Consider the following 14,851-nt stretch of genomic DNA (forward strand, 5'->3'; position numbering starts at 1 on the left):
TTTGCCTTTTGTTTAGTGCTGGCTTCTGGCCACTGATTCAACCATGGAGGCCATTTCGAGACAGAATCCTACAAACTGTTCTAGTTGACACAGGGACTTGAGGTGACCAGGCCTGTCGGAGCTCTGCCTCAGTGGATGAGGGGCTTGCTTTGGATTTTCTAACCAACAAATGTTCCTGCTGAGCAGTTGTCTTGTGGGGCCTGCCGTACCTGGGCTTCTCAAACACATCTCCAGTCTGTTCAAATCTTTTTTTAATTCTTTGTACTTGACGCTGAGACACATTAAAGGTGCTAGCCACCTCTGCAGTGGATCTGGTCTTCAGCCTCTTGATAATCCAGGCTTTGGTCACAGGGTGGATTTTTAGCATGTTGTCAGAGCTCAAGTTGCAGTTCAAGTGAATGTCTAGGGTGCTGGGTTTCTTTTTATACACACGCACACTAATTAACCGATCATTTACTGAGCACAGGTGAGGATGTAAACTAGGACTGAGTGCATTATATGACCAGGCGACAAAACTTTTGTCTTGCCAAAATCTGACCATTCTGTGTCCATTAACTGACCAGTATTTCTGCATTGATGGCAAATTATTTTCTTAACCTAAACCACATTTCGGAGGGTTTCAGCTTTTAAAAGAATAATTTATATAACCAATGGATGAATTTAACGTCAGGTTATAAGCTTTTATTTACATAACATGGATAAGCAACATAACTTCTGTCAGGGAGTGTAGTCATTCTGTCCATCAAGCCTATAAAAGCTTGTGGATGTGTTCTCTCAGTGAATGTTACCACCAATATTTCCCATATTATGGAAGTTTGCAGTCAGGGGCATAACTCGAAGATGGGTCACTCTAATTAACGGCATAAAACTGTTACTGCAGCACAAGTAATCATAATTAAGGGTCTGAATCATACAGCCATATATTATATGAGAGAATAACCTCCATGTTCCCTACACAAAGGTACAATGCTCTTTCACCTGAATGAGCCCCTCACCCTGTAGACCCCTTATCATATGCATTGCTGTTGATCCAACTTGCTTGCAGCCTATGGTGGGAGACTGAATTATTATAGTATTCTTACAATATATTGACAATTGCATACATATTACTACAAGTACAATTAATTGTTGGGTTTTTTTTGCTTTCAGTGGGAAGATCTCTCTTTAGGAGCCTTTTAGTCCGACACTTTGTAACAATTGCAGACGATTATCATGTTAAAGTTGCTTATGTTGCATGTTTCTAAAACTGACGTGCAATTTTGTGCAGACTCACCCTCTACTCCACCCAGTTTTGTATCTCTGATTACAGTAGACATCTTTTTTCAAGAACAAATGCTTTGAATGATGAAGAACCATGCATCCACAACAATCCAGGCACATCTGAATAATTGCATGTTATTCATATCATCAACAATAATAAACAACAAATATCATAAGACCTTGCTTATAAAAAAACAATTATGCTCTAAGACATTATACAGCCAGTCACACACAACCCACTGCCCCCTCAGTCCTGCCCGCACCCAGCACATAATGGCATTGGCCACGATTCACATAGGATAAACTGCATCATTCACTGCACTCATAATGTTTTACTTTAATATTTGATGTCCAAAGTCGCCAGCTTTTTTCCACACGCCTTTTTAAATTTGTGAGGACATTTCTAGTTGCCGTAAAATGTTCTGCATATTGGAACACTTTTGTCAACCACCTGTAGCCATAGTGTCATACTAAGGTTATCAATGCTTTGAAAACTATCTTTAGTGTAAACTGAAACAAAGTTCTGTCATATCATCCCAATACCACTCCATCTATGACATCAAGTAGACAGACAAGATTCTGGGAAATTCAATCTGCATGTGCCTAAATGAGAGCACGTCCAGCCAGCATGGAGCTACAGGCTACAACCATACTGAATGTAAGGAGGTCCCAACTTCTGAAACACAGATCTGACGAAGAGACACTATTCTCTGCATTTTGGTCTTGTTGTTGCTTTGGTCTTGGGAAATCCTCACTGTTGCTCGCATAAACCTAGGGCTAACGATCACCATAGTAGGGAAACGCTTTACTAATGTATAGGGGTAAATATACTATAAAAAAGAAGTTTTGAGACTCACCTCTTAACCCCTTCAACCCCGTGAAATTTTCTCTTTTTTTCTTTTTCGCTCCCCTTCTTCCCAGAGCCATAACTTTTTTTATTTTTCTGTCAATATGGACCTGTGAGGGCTTGTTTTTTACAAGGCAAGTTGAACTTTTGAACGACACCATTGATTTCATCATATAATGTATATATGTATATATGTATAATGTATGTTGTGTAGGACACAACATAAACAATGAAAGTTGTCATATTAATAGGCAACTTCAAATCACAAAAACATTGCAGAGTTTGGGAATACAAACTTATTAGAGTCTTTGATGCTATCCCCACAGGACTAAATCTGTCAGGAGGATTTATGATTTACTACAGGATCTGAGTAATCTGCTCCAAAGAAGTTGTGGGCACCAGGCCTTTGATCTTACTTGGATATCGGGACAGTAAGGATAAGTTCACACTAGGCATTTTTTTCAGAGGTTTTTTTTTTCAGCAGCAAAACCTGATTTCTTGGGATGAAAGAAGGTACAGAAAAAAAGCTTGCTTTTCTTCGTTTTTCTTTGGCTTTTTGCTGCGTTTTTGTTGAGGTTTTGGAATGCTAAATTTATTTTTTGTGCATGCTGATCTGGGCCCTATGCTAACGCGGAATCCCGATCGTGGCCATGGTGTCATGACGACATCCGGGTTGCCAGAGCTAGGAAACATGCTGATCATGCACTCTGCAAGAAGTCTGTCAGTGCAGAGCTGACAGTATTTACAGCATTGGGATGCTGCTGCATCTCCATGCTGTAGAAGTGTTCAGCCTGTAAAAAATTGCCCCATAGTTGGACTAACTAAAAAAAGTTAAAAAAAAAAATTTGTACAAATTTTTTTTAACCCCTTTCTCACCTCGGATGGGATACTATGTCTGAGGTCAGAACCTCCGCTTTGATGCGGGCTCCGGCGGTGAGCCTGCATCAAAGCCAGGACATGTCAGCTATTTTGTACAGCTGACATGTGCCCACAACTAGTTAAATGCCACTGTCAAACGCTGACAGCGGCATTTATATAGCGCTACCGGCTATCGGGCCGGAAAGGCGCGCATCGCTGACCCCCGTCATGTGATTGAGGGTCAGCAATGCGTCGGCATGACAGCCAGAGGTCTAATGAAGACCGCTATGGTTGTTGATGATGGATTGCTATGAGCGCCACCCTGTGGTCGTCGCTCATAGCAATGCAGTAAATTTACTACATAGGAGCGATCTGACCATCGCTCCTATGTAGCAAAGGCGATCGAGTTATGCCAGCTTCTAGCCTCCCATGGAGGCTATTGAAGCATGCAAAAGTTAAAAAAATGTTTTTAAAAATATGAAAAAAATAAGAAATATGTAAAAAAGTTTAAATCACGCCCCTTTTGCCCCATTCAAAATGAAACAATAAAAAAAATTAGAATCGCCCGATCTGTCAATTAAAAAAGGATTAACCTGATCGCTAAATGGTGTAGCGAGAAAAAAATGTGAAATGCCAGAATTACGTTTTTTTTGTCGCCGCAACATTGCATTAAAATGCAATAACAGGCGATCAAAAGAGCGTATCTGTACCAAAAAGGTATCATTAAAAATGTCAGCTCAGCATGCAAAAAATAAGCCATCACCCAACCCCCGATCATGAAAAATGGAGGCGTCACTTAGGCCGGCGTCACACTGGCGTATTGCATCCAATGCGAGATCATCGGATGCGATATGCTAATGACACTCGGCTCCTGCTCGCAGCAGTGTCATGCGTCTGCGCTCCGATTCTCTCGCACAGGGAGGATCCGAGCACAGCTGCGAAGGAGGCGGAGAAATGAATTTCTCCATCTCCTCCATTGCTGGGGTCCGCTTATAACGCACATCACTCGGATGATATCTGAGTGATGTGCGCTGTCTCACTCGCACCCATAGGCTTATATGGGTGCGAGTGAGCCGAGAGTTTTCCCTCGGTCCGAGACAATCGCAGCATGCTGCGATTGTCTGGGACCAAGGAAAACGGCCGACAAAATGTCGGCTGCTGGGAGCTGCCCCATAGCTTAACATTGGTCTGAGTGCAATGCGATTTTTTACCGCATTGCACTCGGCCATTTAAAACGCCAGTGTGACGCTGGACAAAGATAAAGAATAACCTGGACATGTTTGATATCTATGAACTCGAAATGACCTGGAGAATCAAAATGGCAGGTCAGTTTTAGCATTTAGTGAACCTAGCAAAAAAAAAAAAATCAAGCGTGGGATTGCACTTTTTTGTAATTTCACCGCACTTGGAATTTTTTTTCCCGTTTTCTAGTACACGACATGCTAAAACCAATGATGCTGTTCAAAAGTACAACTAAGCCCTCACATGGCCATATTGACAGAAAAATAAAAAAGTTATGGCTCTGGGAAGGAGGGAAGCGAAAAACGAAAATGCTAAACCGAAAAAAGCTGGCGTCATGAAGGGGTTAAAAAAATCAAAAATAATAATTAAAAAATTAAAATATATTCGTATTTGCAAATAAATATTTGAGCAAAAAAAATATAAACAAGAAAATTACACATATTTGGTATCGCCGCGTCCTCAACAACCAAACCTATAAAATTATCCCACTAGTTAAACCCTTTAGTAAACATCATAAAAAAAAATAAAAACAAGGCAAAAAGCAATGCTTTGTCATCATGCTGCCGAACAAAAAGTGGAATAAAACGCAATCAAAAAGATGGATGTAAATAACTATGGTACCGCTGAAAACGTAATTGTGTCCCACAAAAAACAAGCCACCACACAGCTCCACCAATAAAAATAAAAAAGCTCTAGCTCTCACAATAAAGGAATGCAAAAATTACTATTTTTTCTATAAAATAGTTTTTATTGTGCAAAAGCGCCAAAACATAAGAAAACTATATAAATGAGGTATCTCTGTAATCGTACTAACATGAAGAGTAAAACTGCCGTATTAATTTTACCACACATGGATCTGCATAAACCCCCCACCCAAAAAAAAAGAAATTCCTGAATTGCTGTTTTTTTCATTCTGCCTCCCAAAAGTTGGAATAGAAAGCGATAAAAAAAAGTAATGTGCCTGAAAATGGTACCAATAAAAATGTCAACTCGTCCTGCAAACAAACAACCTTCACATGACTCTGTGGGCCAAATATGGAAAAACTATAAGTCTCAAAATGTGGTGACGCAAAACTATTTTTTGCAATTAACAGCGTCTATTAGTGCAGCCAAACATAAAAACCCGATAAATCTCTACTGCCTCATTATAGTGAATGAATCCCTTGGGGGTTTCATCTGAATCACGTCACTCAGAGATTTAGATGGAAACCCCAAAGTGCTCAGCTTAGAGCGCCGGATAAATGTGATCCCAAACGTTATGTAAAACGTTCCCAGTAAAAGCTTCAACTCAATCCACATAAAAAGCAGCCTCACAGTGTACTTAAAGCACATATAGCGTCCACATTTGGCATTTCTGAAGCGATGAGAGTCCACCTAACTTACAGGTGTATGCCTTCAGAAGCACGGGCTGGGCATAACATGCTGGTGACTGCAACGTACTGGTTACTACAGCATATTGGTCTCTACAGTGGCAGTTTGTAATTTTCGCTTGGCAACATTCATTGCTTCCATGGAGTCAAAATCATTACTACACCTGTAGATAAATTCCCCAAGGAATATAATTTCCAAAATGGGGTCACTTGAGGGAGGATTCTGCTCTTCTAGCAATTAGGGGCTCTCTATATGGAGTCCGCAAACTCTTCCAGGAAAATCTGCGCTCCTGGAGGCAAATAGCGCTCTGTTTCTCCCGAGTCTCTCCATATGGCTACATAGTACTGTACAGCCACAAATGGAGTATTGCCACATCAGTAGAAATTGTGGGACAAATTTGAATGCCATTTTTACCCACGTCTTGTGTGAAAATGTAAAATCTGGGGCTAAAAGTAAATTTTGATAGTAAACATGTAATTTTGTCTTCACTGCTCAATGGTATAAAATTCTGTGACACACCCGTGGTGTCAATATAGGGAGGTGGACCAGGCTGACGGTCCCTTCTGCGTGTGTGGGCCAGAACTGTCAGGACTGTCAATATTATCCCGGGGGAAGAGATTTCTGATCGGAGCAGGCCAGGACACCTGACTGGTGGGGGCAGATCCAACTTAAATAGCGGTGTGTGCGGGAAGATGAGGCTTTTGGCACAGAGATTGTTGACTCCCTCTCGACTTACCAACGGCAGCTATCCGTGCCATCATACCCGGTTAGCAAAACCATCTCGACTGCTGACACACAGCTCAGAGAGACCTCCGCACCGTACAGTTACCAGTACGTACTGCATAGCATCATTCCGCTGGCCACTGCGGTGCCCACTGAGAACCGGCCTGCTCCTGTGTACTTCTCCTGCGGCCTTGTCTACTGAACTGTTTGCTTCGTCCGCTGTGCTGCGGACCTACACCACTCCAACATCTCGTGCCCATGCCAGGAGACCACGTGCCGAAAGATCTGGAGGATTCACCACCGCGAGGAGACAGTGCATTGCCTTTCTGTTGGACCAGATCGGAGACATCTCGCGTTGCCTGCTGCGCCGACGAGGGATCTTCCAGCCACCTTCCACCAAGGCACAGAGACTGATAAGTTAAACTGTTGTTACCTTTATAATAGTACCCCCTGCTTGACCTACTATTGTTTTACATAAAATACCTGTTAACCCTTGCTCTGCCTCCTGTGTGTCACTGCATCCTACGCACCTGCTAGCATCCTACATCTATATCATCACTGCCCCCATAGATGAATTCACTGAGAGGTGTAGTTTGTAAAATGGGGTCACTTATGCAGGGGTTCGGCTGAACTGGCACCTCATGGACTTTCCCAATGGGACATGGTACCTGCAAACCATAACAGTAAAATCTGGGGTTCCTTGCCTTCTGAGCTATGCAGTGTGCCTGAAAAATATTTCCCGATTATATGTAGAGTATTGGCGCACGCAGGAAAAAATGGCCTCAGTTTGTTGTAAAAAAAAAATCCTATTATCCCTTAGAAAAAATTTAAAACTTGGGGCTAAAGCAACATTTTTGTGAGGAAAATGTGATTTTATTATTTTCACTGCTCAAAGTTTTTTCAACTGGCTAATACGGTACCAAAACCTTTTTTCTTTTAATCTGCAAAGAAAAACACAGTGTGCTGCACTTTCATATTATACAGGTAAACGATCGGCATGGCGGCACACCACACTTTTGGCATCCATTAGGAAAATGTTTACTAGTAGTCAATCAGAGAATATGAATTTCACTGCAGACTAAAATAATCACATGTGGAAAAAGCTGAATATACTATAGAAAGCCATATAAAAGTCAAATTATTGCAATTATACAATATTTTTTTAATTTGGAGCATTGTTTATTATGAAATCGTATAAAAACACAATTTGGTGTTTTTTCATGGTTACCTTTATGAGTTCTTGCATTTTTAGATATCAAGAAAACAATAAAAATAGCTTTTCCACAATGTGGAGGCGGTCATCCGTAAAATATTACTTACCTGCTACTTATTGACCTTGAGATTTATGGAGTCTACAGCAATGAGGTTTTAGTGCATTGTTTAAGCCGAACAAGGGGGTCAAACTCTTATGATATACTGAATTGATATGGTAGTAAAATCGGTACAAGAAATAAGATATAAATTAGAGTAATGTTTAATTATTTGATCCATTTCTCGTGTGCCTCCATATTTGTTATATAGGTACATGGCAGCTAATAATGTATTTTACAATAAAGAATAAATAGTTTCATATATTGTATGTGAAAAAAAGCTATGTAAAATAGATAAAGTCAATATGTGACAATATCTTTTTCATGACACTTGAACACGTTTAGGAAACAACCAAGTATAAATTGCAATTGTACATTCAATTCAATTCCAATATTTTGATGTTTAGTTTGTGTTACAATTGCTTTATCTGCTCTGATATTACAAATTTTAGAGAACAATGTCAAAATGGTTTCTGTAAGTTTCTGTAGATGAACAATGAATATTACAATGAGCTCTAGAAGAACATAGGTATGTGCTTAGCATGCGACATATTGAGATAAGATTTTGTCATATGTCAGCTCAATTTTCATGTGTTGCTGAGTAGATAAATCTACAGGGTGGGATTTGGTTTTAGCCAATAGAATTGGAGTTCAATTTGTGTGAATGATAACTTTAGCCTTTATAAACTTCCAACAACGGCTGTACAACATGGACTCTTGTGTTTCCAAGTCTACCTAAGCCTCACCAACTAACCAACATCACAATGCCTCTGACTGCAAGCGAGAAGGCTTTCATCCTGAACCTTTGGCCCAAGATTGCTCCTAGAGTCAATGATTTGGGTGGTGATGCTTTGGACAGGTATGTGGTATTTCTATCCTGTATATTTATAGTGATAACTTTGCAAATGATAATTGGAAGTAGAATGCATGATAATATCTCTTAGCTGTGAGATAATGGATATGTGCTATCATAGATTACATAGTATATCTATCGCATAGTCGTGTCTTCTTCATGTTTGGGATTGATATCAGCTTACTTTGCGCTATGGTGCTGTTGGGTACAGTTATCTTAAGAATGAAGGTCTTTCAGATATTAGAGGTTTTGTCTGTATATTATTGCATTAAATGCTGTATTTTTATTTTATATTTTTCTAGCATTAGTTGAGTACACACTCTAAGTTAGCTCCAAAGTGGAAAAAAGGAATATATTGAACATATAGTGTCTCCGTGATGATCAATGATATATCGATTTAATGTAGGAGATCTTTGTAACACAGTACTGGTATTTAGTTTTACAGCGATCCCAATTCTCACCCTGATTATATTTCTTTTAGGCTGTTTCTGAGCTTCCCTCAGACCAAGACCTACTTTTCCCACTTTGACTTGTCTCATGGATCTGCTGACGTCAAAGCCCATGGTGGTAAGGTCTTGAGTGCTCTTGGAAAGGCAGCCAGTCATCTGAATGACCTTGATGGTGCCCTGTCCAGCCTTAGTGACCTCCATGCCTACAATCTGAGAGTGGACCCTGGAAACTTTGCGGTGAGGAAAATATTAGTTGTAATATTTTGTACTCTAGGAGCACTAAAATTAGGAACCATGTTAGCACATACTGTAAGTTCACATTTATGATATTATTATGCCAACATATATATATATGTCTATAATGAAGACATGTTAAATCATTTGTAGTTATTAAATATATATTTAACAAGTAGCAGATATATCCCATCCTCCAATTGTAAAGTGACACTTTTGTATGTAACCATATTAATTGCCTATGTACTTAACATTTATACCTGATAGTTCTGTTTTAGGAGAAAGTAATATTTGATACAATAAACATTTACACCTTGAATTATTTGACGTGTGAGAATTAACATGTTGTTTCCTCCTTTTTGCAGCTGCTGTCTCACACCATCCAGGTTGTCCTGGCCATTAACTTCCCCAATGACTTCTCTGCTGAAGCCCATGCTGCATGGGACAAATTCCTCTCTGAAGTCGCTGAGATCCTGACCTCCAAGTACAGATAAAGCTCCCCTGATATAGGAGACTACATCAGTCCCTGCAGCAGAACATCCTGTGGGAAGTTCAGAGGAAACCATATGAACACATTTATCATCATGTCCAAGGCCAATCAATGAATGTAACGCAGCTGTAAAATAATCTTGCTGGCTTGTGTTTTCGCTGCATTCTTTGGCTGGCTAGTACTTGTGTCTGTTGTCCATCAAAATAAATCTGGTGTAATCTTTAATAAAAGTACATCTATTTTTAATTTCTGTCTATTTTTTTTATTAATATTTAAAGAATGGACATTATACTTAACTGTGTTAGCTACTAAAATCATTATAGAGTTAAACACTATAGATATGGACTAAGTGCGGCCTGTGGGCCATAGGCTGCCCTTTGGCTGTTCTGCTGCAAATACGCGAACTGGGACAGCCAAAGGACTGGATACAGTGGCCATGCGGCCACCCCATTGTCTGGTGTCTCACCTTCAGCAGTATCTGAAACCTGTGAATACAATGATGGAGAAGGAAGCTGTCAGCAACCTCTTCTATCATTGAGCCTATGCACCTATGACTGCTGTAGGTGTGATGACATTTCTACATTGCCCCAGCCGCAAAACAGCGCAGACCAGAGCAGTGGGGGAATGGGGTGATGTGAGTAGTTTTATTTAGATTTTTAAATCAGTCACTACATGTGTGGGGGAAATGTGGGGGGACATAATTATGTGTGAGGGGCTGTGAGCACATCACACTTGTGTGGGGACAATGATACTATGTGAGGGACTGTGGGCTCATCAGTCTTGTGTGAGGTGCTATGGGGACACAATGCTGTGGGAGGGTCTGTGGGATCAGACTTGTATGGGGGGCTGTGAGCCCACCATACTTGTGTGGGAGACAATGATACTATATGAGGGGCTGTGGGCTCATCAGTCTTGTGTGAGGGGCTGTGGTAACATCATACTTCTGTGGGGGCTATAATACTGTGTAAGAGGCAATATTGTGATAGATTCTTTGAGGACATCATGATCTCATTAAGGGCCATAATACTGTGTGAGGGGCCGTGAGCACTGTGTGAGATTAATAAACTGTGGGAGGCTGTGGGGACATTATACTTGTGTGTTAGGACACAATACTTAGGGGCTGCGGGAGATTGCACTGTGTGAGTGGATGTAGAGACATTATACTGTGTGAGGAGAGGTAGGCACATAAATCTTGTGTGTGTGGTCAATATACACTTAGGCTGTGAGGGACATCATACTGTGTGAAGAGCTGTGAGGACAACATACTATGCTAGAGGTAGTGGGGACATCATACAGTTAGGGCCAGAAATATTTGGACAGTGACACAATTTTCGCGAGTTGGGCTCTGCATGCCACCACATTGGATTTGAACTGAAACCTCTACAACAGAATTCAAGTGCAGATTGTAACGTTTAATTTGAAGGGTTGAACAAAAATATCTGATAGAAAATGTAGGAATTGTACACATTTCTTTACAAACACTCCACATTTTAGGATGTCAAAAGTAATTGGACAAATAAACATAACCCAAACAAAATATTTTTATTTTCAATATTTTGTTGCAAATCCTTTGGAGGCAATCACTGCCTTAAGTCTGGAACCCATGGACATCACCAAACGCTGGGTTTCCTCCTTCTTAATGCTTTGCCAGGCCTTTACAGCCGCAGCCTTCAGGTCTTGCTTGTTTGTGGGTCTTTGCGTCTTAAGTCTGGATTTGAGAAAGTGAAATGCATGCTCAATTGGGTTTAGATCTGAAGATTGACTTGGCCATTGCAGAATGTTCCACTTTTTGGCACTCATGAACTCCTGGGTAGCTTTGGCTGTATGCTTGGGGTCATTGTCCATCTGTACTATGAAGCGCCGTCCAATCAACTTTGCAGCATTTGGCTGAATCTGGGCTGAAAGTATATCCCGGTACACTTCAGAATTCATCCGGCTACTCTTGTCTGCTCTTATGTCATCAATAAACACAAGTGACCCAGTGCCATTGAAAGCCATGCATGCCCATGCCATCACGTTGCCTCCACCATGTTTTACAGAGGATGTGGTGTGCCTTGGATCATGTGCCGTTCCCTTTCTTCTCCAAACTTTTTTCTTCCCATCATTCTGGTACAGGTTGATCTTTGTCTCATCTGTCCATAGAATACTTTTCCAGAACTGAGCTGGCTTCTTGAGGTGTTTTTCTGCAAATTTAACTCTGGCCTGTCTATTTTTGGTATTGATGAATGGTTTGCATCTAGATGTGAACCCTTTGTATTTACTGTCATGGAGTCTTCTCTTTACTGTTGACTTAGAGACAGATACACCTACTTCACTGAGAGTGTTCTGGACTTCAGTTGATGTTGTGAACGGGTTCTTCTTCACCAAATTAAGTATGCGGCGATCATCCACCACTGTTGTCATCCGTGGACGCCCAGGCCTTTTTGAGTTCCCAAGCTCACCAGTCAATTCCTTTTTTCTCAGAATGTACCCAACTGTTGATTTTGCTACTCCAAGCATGTCTGCTATCTCTCTGATGGATTTTTTCTTTTTTTTCAGCCTCAGGATGTTCTGCTTCACCTCAATTGAGAGTTCCTTTGACCGCATATTGTCTGCTCACAGCAACAGCTTCCAAATGCAAAACCACACACCTGGAATCCACCCCTGACCTTTTAACTACTTCATTGATTACAGGTTAACGAGGGAGACGCCTTCAGAGTTAATTGCAGCCCTTAGAGTCCATTGTCCAATTACTTTTGGTCCCTTGAAAAAGAGGACGCTATGCATTACAGAGCTATGATTCCTAAACCCTTTCTCCGATTTGGATGTGGAAACTATCATATTGCAGCTGGGAGTGTGCACTTCCAGCCCATATTACATATATAATTTTATTTCTGAACATGTTTTTGTAAACAGCTAAAATAACAAAACTTGTGTCACTGTCCAAATATTTCTGGCCCTAACTGTATATTCAGATCCAGGAGACTGATCCAGTCGTAGTCTGCATCTTTCAAATTACATATTTCTAATTACTTTGAATTAGACTGAATTAGACTGGAATTGACTGGAAGGTAACAGAATACCGAACCACTACAATGTTTCGGTTTCTTTTCTCTTTCACCCCCATACTACTTTCCTTCTTACAATCTCCTGCAATCCCTCCACCTAGTAAAGAACTACTAATTTCTCCCTCCATCTCACCTTCTCCTCAGAACTGTTCCTCCATATACAAGCATTTTTCTCCAGACACACATGGCCACATCATGTCCTATCCTGCTCCCACCTTCTAATGCTCTGTCTGCTACTCCTCATCGCTGGTGACATATCCCCAAATCCCGGCCCTCCTCAACACATCCCCACACTCATTTCTAACCCCCTGCCACAATCCTCTGCACGTTTTCCCAACCATGATAACCTCATACCCATTCATCCAGCCCCCACTCACCCGGTCCCCCCACCTGGAGCACTATGGAACGCACGCTCTGTCTGCAAAAAACTGCCATTTATCCATGACCTCTTTATCAATAACAAATTCTCCTTCCTTGGCATCACTGAAACCTGGCTCACCCCCTCTGACTCAGCCTCTCCAGCTGCGCTTTCCTATGGTGGATTCCACCTCTCTCACGCCCCTCGCCCCAGCAATAAACGTGGTGGAGGAGTTGGCTGCTCCTGTCCGACACCTGCTCCTTTACTCCAATCCCGCTACCACCCTCCACTACTCTTCCCTCGTTTGAGATGCACTCTGTCCGCATCTATTCCCCCTCCCACCTGAAGCTGGCTGTCATCTACCACCCCCAGAACTAGCCATGTCTACCTTTCTCGACCACCTCACCACCTGGCTACTTCATTTCCTCTCTGCTGACATCCCCACTATTATCATTGGTTACTTCAATATCCCCATTGACACTTCCACCTCAGCTGTCTCTAAACTTTTATCACTGACTGCCTCCTTTGGCCTCACTCAATGGTCCTCAGAGGCCACTCACAAAGATGGCCACACGCTGGAACTCATCTTCACCCGCCTCTGCTCCCTTACTAATCTCACTAACTCACCCCTCCCCCTGTCTGACCACAACCTACTGACATTCTCTTCCCTCTCCTCTTCTAGTGTGCAACCCCCACTACACAAACTCACTCCCCCTCTCAGAAATCTCAAACACCTCAATTTACAGTCACTCTCTGAGTCCCTCCTCCCTCTTACAGACATAGCCTCCCTTCGTGACACAGATGCTGCTGCCACTTTTTATAACACCACAATAACAGCAACACTCGATTCGGCCGCCCCGCTCATTGCAGCCCTGGCTGACCAGCCTGACCAAAGAACTGAGACGGGCTTCCAGGATCGCTGAGCGGAGATGGAAGCTATCCCACTCTGCCGACCACTTCACTGCATACAAGCAGTCCCTCGCCAGCTTGAAGTCCATGCTCACTGCCACAAAACAAACACTTCTCATCTCTCATTTCCTCCCTGTCTCATAACCCTAAACAGCTTTTCAACATTTTCAATTCTCTACTCCATCCCCCGCATTTCCCTCTGTCAGGACTCTGGATTCCCTGTTTTCATTTGTGGTACTTTTCGCCCTTTTCCAAGATGGCGTCTGCTGCCTCGCTTCTGCTCATGTGATCCGCCTTCCCTGTCTTCATAACCCTGGTTCACATCCAACTCCTTGTTTGTGTATTCTGCTAGAATTCCTGGCTTGTGCTGCAAGAGACTTTCCTCTTCAGATACTCTGCCTCTGCCTCCTCAGCAAACCTGCTCAGCTCTCAGTGGTGTCTGTGCTGCAAGATGTTTTTGCCTGTGTCTATCTGCAATCTTCTCCTGCCTGCTAGGACACGTAAGCGCTGCCTGCTACAGCCAATCAAGTATGACTGTTTCTGGACTCGAAGCTCTGCACTGCTTCTGGATTCTTTTCTAGTGACTGCCAAACCTAGTATGAACTGTGTGTTATTATCTACTTCACCACAGAGGGTGCTACACCCATAAGACTTTGCCCGCAGCAGAGCTGCAAATGAACTACTCCTAATACTTTTAAGATATCGGATACCAGAATCGGAAGTTCCTATAGTGCAATGATGCGCTATAATGGAGTGTCGGCAGTGCGTGGGTGGACACTGCATGTCTGTGTGTGCGGGCGGGGTCTGTGCATGACCGTGAGGGGGGTCTGTTCGGCCTGCCGGGGGTCTGTGCGGCCTCTTGGGGGTCTGTGTGGCCTGCCGGGGGTCTGCACGGGCCTG

The 14,851-nt window shown here is 42.2% G+C and overlaps 1 protein-coding gene across 1 annotated transcript; it reads left to right on the plus strand.

Annotated features, from left to right (window-relative positions):
- The first annotated feature begins 8,306 nt into the window (after window positions 1-8,306).
- On the plus strand, window positions 8,307-9,883 carry LOC138644989 (hemoglobin subunit alpha-3-like). The gene is made up of 3 exons (XM_069733949.1): window positions 8,307-8,470; window positions 8,946-9,150; window positions 9,513-9,883. Exons 1-3 carry the CDS (start codon window positions 8,376-8,378, stop codon window positions 9,639-9,641), a joined length of 429 nt encoding a protein of 142 aa, XP_069590050.1. The 5' UTR covers window positions 8,307-8,375; the 3' UTR covers window positions 9,642-9,883.
- The last annotated feature ends 4,968 nt before the right edge of the window (window positions 9,884-14,851 follow it).

The sequence above is a fragment of the Ranitomeya imitator genome, chromosome 7 (assembly GCF_032444005.1).
Source record: "Ranitomeya imitator isolate aRanImi1 chromosome 7, aRanImi1.pri, whole genome shotgun sequence".
NCBI classification, from domain to species: domain Eukaryota; kingdom Metazoa; phylum Chordata; class Amphibia; order Anura; family Dendrobatidae; genus Ranitomeya; species Ranitomeya imitator.